The sequence below is a fragment of the Belonocnema kinseyi genome, chromosome 1 (assembly GCF_010883055.1).
Source record: "Belonocnema kinseyi isolate 2016_QV_RU_SX_M_011 chromosome 1, B_treatae_v1, whole genome shotgun sequence".
In the NCBI taxonomy this organism is placed as follows: Eukaryota; Metazoa; Arthropoda; class Insecta; order Hymenoptera; family Cynipidae; genus Belonocnema; species Belonocnema kinseyi.
The window spans coordinates 100,503,055-100,512,289 of NC_046657.1; the positions used below are offsets into that span (position 1 = coordinate 100,503,055).

General features: G+C 33.6%; 2 protein-coding genes across 2 annotated transcripts; both read right to left on the reverse strand.

Moving 5' to 3' along the window:
* Positions 1 to 2,032: 2,032 nt before the first annotated feature.
* On the reverse strand, positions 2,033 to 2,314 carry LOC117179191 (histone H4-like; the record flags this gene model as incomplete). The annotated part of the gene is made up of 1 exon (XM_033370918.1): positions 2,033 to 2,314. A coding segment is annotated over one exon (282 nt), but the record flags the coding sequence as incomplete, so codon positions are not given.
* Positions 2,315 to 4,976: 2,662 nt separating this feature from the next.
* Positions 4,977 to 5,273, reverse strand: LOC117167102 (histone H2A-like). Its single transcript, XM_033351786.1, has one exon. The coding sequence runs from the start codon at positions 5,271 to 5,273 to the stop codon at positions 4,977 to 4,979; it is 297 nt and encodes a 98-aa protein (XP_033207677.1).
* Between the last annotated feature and the right edge of the window lie 3,962 nt (positions 5,274 to 9,235).

Consider the following 9,235-nt stretch of genomic DNA (forward strand, 5'->3'; position numbering starts at 1 on the left):
GGGTACACTGTTGTTATCGGAATGTGCGCACTAGTTACTAATGTTACTTTGGATACCATTTCTGTCTTTAAAGAAATGATGAATTAGTCAAGTTAAAATCTTGGGCGCTCAGCGTTTTATCGTTTTGAGAAGCGCGATATATAAGTCAACGGTGTAGGCGAAAATATGATAGACCACGATCTGTTGTAATTCGTTTTATTCAGCGATCTTGAGCACTTAGCGCCGCATAGCGCTAAAACTGTCCATTTTTTTGGATTTTTTTTACGGATATTTCATCCGGCACTTATAACCTTAAAAATTACAAAGTTTCAGCTAAATCTACCGAAAGCCATTTTTCCATAAATTTAGTGCGGGGTCCTTTATAGATCTTTTTTAAATGCACAATTTTTGTTCTGTCATCTTGTACCGTATTTTGTACAGTTCTGGCCGTAAAATGTACTTTTAGCATTTTTCATTATTTTGTATGCTGTAAAAACTTAAATTTTTGATTTTTCAAACAAATTCAAAAAGTTGTTATGATAATCTTCTAGGGAAGTCAAAAAGTAACATTTTTCTTCTCTTGAATTTTTTTTCATCTCGTGCGTTATTTGGCATAAAATGTTAATTTTCATGTGTTTTTTGGAATATTGTAAATGCTCTAACTCTGGTAATTTTCGATTTTATGAAAAAAGTCATTAGGATCTATTGTTTGACCTTTTGAATACTATAAATAACCGTAAAGAGAATTTTGAAAAAAACGGTGTCAAAAATTTTCAAAATGTGCCAACATTTTGAATTTTCATCCAAAATGGCTGGATAACGAATTTGACCTTTAGTTTAAGACACTAAACAAGTGTGTCAAAGGCCAATTTAATAGATTGTTTTTTTCAAAAGTTATCATGGTCAAAGACAGACATACATCTCAAAACGTGGCCATTTGTCAAAAAGTGGGGAGGAAGGGGTCAAATTTTACACAAATCTACCTTCTCTGATAAGAATGTAAAAGACTGGCTAGGTTTGACTAAACTAGATCCAAAATCTGCAGACGCAGAAAGCTTAATTAGTCGCGTAGTCTAATCTATTAAGTATACTGAATTTCATCTTAGATCTAAAGTTATAAAATTTGTTGCGAACAAGTAGTTTCAACCAATAATTTAGCTTTTTCTACAAATTTTGATATATTTTATTTGAACGATCTCCGCATAATGCCGTTTTTTGTAACTTCACCACTTTTTAAATAATCAAAAGAATACTAAAATTAAAAATGCAAGTAAACGGTGGTTAAATACTACAATTTGGGTACTTTTTATATAAATATATACATAAATGAGTTTCACTACAGCTAGGTGGCGTATAGAAAACACAACACGTCCGTATTGAAAATAGAAGTTCATAAGTTACATATGTGATTGTCCATGAGGAAAGGGACCTAACGCGGAAAAAATCGATTTCTATTTGCTTACGCCAATCGATAGTTTCGAAGTTACTCTTTCATCTCTACTAATCAGAATTTTTAAAAGTTGATTACTCTTCTTGTTATTAAGCTACAAACAAAACAGACCGGACATCAATGAAGTACATAAAGCTTTAAAAAGCATCGATAAACTCTCCGAAACACTCAAAATTCACAAAATTCTGACGCATGTTAATGAAAGTTTACGCTTAATAAAAAATAACAATGGTTTATGCGTTTAGGGTATTGGTTAGGGCAATGCAGAGAATCTATACATTTCGATTTCTTGAAATTCTGGGCACGTTAAAAGATAGCAGCAATAGAATATTCTTTGCTTCACTTATCATTTTGAACTTTATTTACTAATAGATATTTTAAAATTATATTAAAAGCTCTGTTATTATGCTTATGTAACTCAGTAAATGTATAATTACTTAGAAAAAATATATAAAAAATAAATAAAAAATATAAACTACGTTGAAGTAAAAGAAACCATGCCTTCATTCCAAACATGTGTTGGCCCTGAAACGGGCCGATTGTATGCATTCAATACCAGGAACAGTTCAGAACTTAACCTCCGAAACCATACAGGATACGTCCTTAACGTTTCAAGGCATAGACAACGTCCATAGCAGTGACGGTCTTCCTCTTGGCATGCTCAGTATAGGTCACAGCGTCACGGATGACATTTTCAATGAACACCATCAGAACACCACGGGTTTCTTCATAGATCAATCCAGAAATACGCTCGACATCACCGCGACGAGCAAGACGGCGAATAGCGGGCTTTGTGATTCCCTGGACGTTATCACGAAGAAGCTCACAATGGCGTTTCGCTCCTCCTTTTCCCAATCCTTTACCTCCCTTTCCGCGACCAGTAATTTTTCAGCAGCAGGTACTATGTCACAGTGCGTTCACTAATGGGGAAAAATGAGACCAATCATAGTTATTTCTATTCCCGATTGGCGGCGCATGCTTTTCAAAAATATGCAAAAATGGTTGCGGCTGTACAGAGTTCATGGGACTAGTCAACTTGCTGTGTCGTTGCACGTAGTAGCAACGCAGAATATTTAAGAACTTTTCGTATATTTTATATTAAAGAAGAGTGATTATTTAAACAATGTTTGCTCCTGATGATGTTAATTTTAATTTTATCTCTTTTTTGGTAATAAGTTTCGCGGAACAAATTTTAATTGGTTCGAGTCTCAATTTTAATTTCGAAATTCGTTGCATAAGATGAAACTTGATTTTGATTTAATGATATTATAGTGCAAACATCAATTTCTGCAAACATATTTAAGAAATCATTTTTCTTTAATACACTTTATATTTTAAATACAAAAAAATGATGGTTAAAGTAAGGAAAGAAAATTATTATTCGGAGGGTCAGGGGAAGGGCTGCTCAGTGCAATGTAGTTCATTGTATTTCCCATTGGAGTCGCATTCGCTAAATTTCGTGCTCTTTACTTCCCTCTTCAAGTCTCGCAGAGTGAGCAAATGTGTACTATGTTCAACAAAATTAAACGAAGAATGATGAAATTGCCGGTTCTGGCGCTGCTTTTATAGACAGAGGCACACATTCCCTTTCCAATACGGAAATGACGTAAAATTTCGGCACGTGCTCACTGCCATGGTCATATAACGGAATTTTCAAGAGTTTCACCACTCAGTTTTTGCGTATACACCATATTACAAAACATTTATAAAGATTTCAAAATGTTTCAAGGATTTAATAATATTTAAAAGGATTTTGAACATTTTATAAAGGCATGTTTATCAGATTTTAAATATTTCATAACAATTTCACAAAGATTTTTAAACTTTTAAAGGATGTAAAGGATTTCAAAGATTTTGAAAAGGTTACAGTTCACCAGATTTCAAAGATTTTTAAACATTTGGAAGATTTGAAAAGGTTTCAAAACAGTTTAGGAGATTTTTTTACTAATTGTAGGTTTCAAATAATTCAATGATTTCAACGAATAAAAAAGATTTTGCAAACAAAGATTTAAGAAAAATTTCCCAAAGAAACCACGTCCCGAGAATTTTTGAGAACACATTCTAATATTATGTTACATTGTTTTTAATTCGTAACTAATTATTTATTTGAAATGCGCTTTGAATCCTGAGGAACATAACCTTCTTGCAGAATTTGGTTATGCGTATATTTTGCGCACGTCTTCTGAGTCTCGAAGCCTTTGACCAATCAGCGCAAGATCTCTAGCGCGGGAGATTTGGAAACTGAATTAAAATCGCCTATATAGTACTTTTTTGCATTACACAAATGCAAAACGGGTTGCATTGTATGCTAGAGTTTATATAATTATATTCCCTATGACTACATATTTAACGTCCTTACTGTATATGCATATACATATATTTATATTTTTTTAAATGCATTATTATATTTGACACTATTTAAAATACGGTGGAAATGTTGACTGAAAAAATGTAACTTTTAGATTTTCCATTATTTTTAATGCTGTCAAAATTTATTTTTTGGTTTATTAAGAAAATTCAAAAAGTTCTTATGATAATCTTCTAGGGTATTTAGAAATCACACTTTTTCTTCTCTTGCCATTTTTTCATATCGTCCATTAATTGGCTTAAAAGGTTCATTTTTGTGTATTTTTTGGAATTTTGAAAATACCATAACTCTCATAATTTTTAATTTTATGAAAAAAACCATCAGATAAATTGTTCAAATTTTAAATATTATAACAGAGAATTCTTAAATTTGGAAAAAATGTTTTCAAAAATATTCAAAAGGCGCTCAATTTTTAAATTTTTTATCTAAAATGTCTGGCTAAGGAACTTGACATTTAGTTTAGGACACTAAAAGAGTGTACTAGAGGCCAATGTTATTTTTTAATTAATTTTTTAATTTTTAAATTTAATTTAATTTTCAATTTAATTAAATTTAATTTTTTAATTTAATTTTTTAATTTAATTATTTTTTCAAAAGTTATCGTGCTGACAGACAGACAGGCAGGCATAAATACATACAGACCGACAGACATACAAATTCGTAACAACCTATTCATCGAATTTAGGGGGTCTCAAAACGTGGACATTTGACAAAAACTGGGGTGGAGGGGGCGGCTTCTTAAATTTTACACATGTTTAAAACCTTCTCTGATGACAATGTAAAAAATATTTATCTAATTTTTTTCGTATCTTGCATAGTTTGACCGCAAAATGCAAATTTTTGATTTTTAATTATTCATCGTGCGGTACCAAAAGTCAATCTAAAAGGTTAACTTTTTCAAAAGTTATCGTGCTTTTTGATAGTTCTGTTTTTAGTTTATATCATAAAAAATAGCATCAAAAACATGAAAAGTTAAATTTTTTGAAACCCCACACATGAGCCGAAAAAGAAATTAAAAGACAAAGGTAGTGGTAAGAAAGTGCCCAAGCGATTGTAGAATTTGAATAAAAATAGAATCTAAAAAATACCATGTAATGTCAAACAAAAAATATTCCTGTGTAAAAAAATGTGGTGGCCCTTAAACGGGCCGATTGTTTTGCTGTATTAGCCTTTTGAAACTTAAGCCTTCTTCTCGGTATTCTTAGGCAAAAGAACAGCCTGGATATTAGGCAGGACACCACCATGGGCGATGGTAACTCCAGACAGAAGCTTGTTCAACTCCTCGTCGTTTCTGATGGCAAGTTGCAAGTGACGTGGGATAATTCTGGTATTCTTGTTATCACGAGCAGCGTTACCTGCCAACTCGAGAACTTCAGCAGCCAAGTACTCCATGACAGCTGCCAAGTAAACTGGAACTCCGGCACCAACTCTCTCAGCGTAGTTGCCTTTGCGAAGAAGACGATGGATTCCAGACATTGTTGTTATAGTTGTGGTAAAACTTCGTCAAAGAAAGACTACTCTAAAGCACGAATGCAGAAATAATGATTTTCCAATTTTTTTTTTCAATTTTAAAAAGTGGTTTATTGATCATAAAGTTTTGTGTACATAAAATATACAGTTTGTGCGTTACCTTAGGTTGAATTTCGCGATGCGAAATATATTCCTAATGTATGGTACATTTTCCTTGTTTTGTTTTTATTATTAATAATCGAGATTTGTTTATAAAATTTTTTAAGTAAAAAATTTGCAAAAGACTTTCAAGTTTTGTATTCTTCTTAACGACTAAAATAAATAACTAAACTAACTATAAACTAAAACTAGGTGGAGCAGTTAATTTGAGGTCCTGAAGTTAATACCTGTACATGCTAATGGTTATTGAGGTCTAGAGTGTCGTAAAAGTATTTTGCTAATTTTAAGACATACTCCTTGATGTTTTCGATATCGCATCTTTCATGAAACATTTTGGTACTCGCTGAGAATTTTTCTTTGAGGATATTTCTTAAGACTCTATTCTGAATAATTTGTAGCTTTTTGTAGTTTGAGTTACAGTTTTTTGCCCAGATGGGAGCTGCATAAACAACTAAAAGTCTAACAATAGCTTTATATAATGTCATCTTATTTTTAACACTTAGCTTACTTCGCCTTCCTATGAGACAATTTAGCGTACCAGTCATTTTATACGCTTCTGTGACGGTGTTTTGAATGTGTATTTTGTGGTTCAATTTGTATTGAAGTGTGTAGCCTAGATACTTCGCTTGTTTTTTGAGTTTTTTTGAGATGTTTGTATTATACATTGACAGATCTGGTGTTTTTTTCTGATTTTATTGCTAAATATCATATATTCAGTTTTCGCTGCGTTTACTTTAAGCTTCCAGGTGTCATAATAATTTTCTAATTTAAAGAGATATTCTTGAATGAGTTTTATTGCTAGCCATTTACGCAAACTTGCTATATAAATTGCCGTATCATCGGCGAATAGTGCTAATTTTATCTTTTGGTCTCTCGGGGCCAGTATCGTAGAAGTAGAATTGTTCGCGGATACCACGAATGATCTATTTTTTAAGTATTTTTGCAAAATTTTGATTAAATACAGAGGGAAATTCAGCGGTGAGAGCTTGTAAATGAGTCCGCAATGCCAGACCGTATCGAAGGCTTTCTCTATGTCTAGAAGAATTAATACTGTAGATTTATTCCTATTGAATTCTGTACTAACATAATTTGTGACTCTAAAAAGTTGTTTCACAGTATTTCTGTCAGATCTGAAGCCAAATTGTTCTGGAATGAGGAATTTATTTACTTCTTTATGTTTTAATAGTCTTATATGTATGATTTTTGCTAATACTTTGCTCAACGTCGTTAGCAAGCTTATTGGTCGATAATTTTGTGGGAACAATTTGTCTTACCCCGGTTTGTGGAATGGCAGTATTTTTGCTTCTTTCCACACTTTGGGAAAGTAACTAAGTAAGAGGCACGCATTTAAGATGTAACAGAGCTGCACATAAGCCTTTTTTGGTAAGTGTTTTAATAGAATATTTTGTATCCCATCTGACGCTGGCGCTTTTTTTAGTTTCGTTTTCATAATAATCTTTTTAATTTCCTTAGGTGAAGTGAAGGAGACGTCTTCGTCTATAATTTTTAAATTCGAAATTTTTTCTACACTAATTAAAAACAGTCCTATCAGTATCATCATTTCCCATATTTTCAGTTTGATGATGTATTTGTTGAAAACAATTAGCAATTTCTTCCACTTTATCTGTATTGCTGATTGCCAGTCCATTTCGGCCATGAAGCGTAGGAATATTAGTATTTGTGTTTTTTGTAAAACTTCTCGTCATTTTCCAGAGTGAGTTATCTTTGACTTGTAAATTATCTAGTTTCCTATCCCAATTTTCGTTACTAAACTTTGTTATCTTCCTAGTAATTAAGTTTGAGAGATGATTTCTGATCATTATTGTTTTTGGGTTTTTAGTTTTACGAACTATTTTTCTAAGTTTGTTTCTGGTTTCAATTAATTGTTTTATTTCTTCTGAAATGAATTTAATTTTTCTTTGCGTTTTAATTTTGGGAATAGATTTTTCGGCTGCTGGGTGGATGATACTGGTTAGACTGTTTACTGCATTTTCGATTTCTACTTTATATTTGAAGCCTCCCTTTATAACTATATTCTTAGATATAATATCACCAATACCAATATACCAATATCCACTGTGCGTGGTATGGAATCTTTATATGGAAAAAGAGTGTATGTGTCAGGGTATAGTATTTTTAAATCATGACTGGCTGCATAATCAAGGAGAATTTTACCGTATGGATTTCTTATTTTGCGGTTCCATAGGGAGTGTTTTGCATTTAGGTCTCCAATAATAAGGACTTTATTACCTAATTGGAATAAGGCATTTAATTCGTTTGCATCTATTTTTCTCTAGGTGGATTGTAGATTGAAATAATCGTGGCGGCATCTTCAAATTTTAGGCCAACCGCATCTAAATTTCTAGCTTTGATTGGTGTCTCAAAAGGTTTTGTTTTATCTTTAATCAGGATCATCACTCCCCCTTCAGTACCTCTGTCATTTCTATCGTACCTTAAACATTTAAATCCAGGTACTTTTATCAATTTATTTTTACTTATTTTAGTTTCGTTAAGAAGCATCAAATCTATTTTATGAGTGTTAATAAACTCCTTCACTTCGCTAAGGTGACCTTGGATACTGCTGGCATTCCAGTGTCCAATGATTAAAGAATCTATAAATGAGCTATTTGCCATTTACCTTGTCTACAAAAATTTGTAACCTAGCTAAGTCATTTGTACAGTTAACTAGCTTTTTATTTAAGTTTTTAACTAAGTTTAGCATCTTACCAATATCGCAGAGTTGGTTTAATTGATTAATTTCGGCTATTAATTCTTTAAAATCCAAAAGTGTGTGTGTCTCGTTCTGAAGAGGTGATCTTTCACCTTGTTCCAGCGTTTGTCTTGTTGTCTCTGCTCTCGCAGCGTTCGCGTACGTTGTCTCTGTGCTCGTTGTCGCTGCGTTAGCAGTAATTGGTCGCGTTGTCTCAGCCTGTCTCAAGGCCGACATTCCTGATATCTCGGGATCTCGGTTCTCACTCCTCGATTTCTGGATGAATTTTGAGCAGGCCTTTTGGCTTGTATTTGCTCGAGGTGTTTCAGATATGTGGGACACCCTGAATAATTTGCTGGATGGTCTCCACCACAGTTTATGCATTTCACCACTTTTGCATCTAGCCGGTTACATTTACTAATCAGATGACTTTAAACGCATTTTAGACACTTTGGTTTGTTGTGGCAGTATAGGGTACCATTTCCATACATTTGGCATCGCTGGCATTGCGTAGCTTTTTTGCGGTTTTTATATCGTTGCCATTAATGATTTTCCCTTTTTTTTGTTTGAGGGCCCGAGGAGGGGGAATCTTCTAAAAGACACCCAAGAAGAGTGGGTAGTGTCGGATTCGTTTGGAGCGCCTACCGACTAAAACCCCTCCTCGTTTGGTTGCCGACCCGGAAGGTTATGAACCAAGTTGAAAGAAAAAGAGAGAACAACGAAATTTGGTCAACGAATTCAAAATTTGGAAAATTTGGACAAAACGTATTCAAAATTTGGAACAACGAAATTACGCATGAAGCGTAACTCGGAGAGAGAAAGATGGGTGAGTTAAATTAGGGCGGCGAGACTAGAAGGCAGGGCCTTCTAAAACGGTCGGAAGTTTTACTCGCATAATTTGCGAGTGAATTGATGCTGGGGTTTGGGTGACTGGCCACTGAGGAACGAAGGTTTGCTGCATGAGTGCGAGCTGCATCGATGATGGAAGGAAAATTTGTTTCCGAGAGGATTTGTTTGTTGCGGATGAACCAAGGAATGTTTAAAGCGGAGCGGAGAAGGCGCATATAGGTGCTCTTTAATTTAGAAAGTAGATTTGGGG

What these genes read in the sequence shown, in the direction of transcription:
- LOC117167102 (XM_033351786.1), bottom strand. Translation starts at nt 5,273, where the DNA reads ATGTCTGGAATCCATCGTCTTCTTCGCAAAGGCAACTACGCTGAGAGA.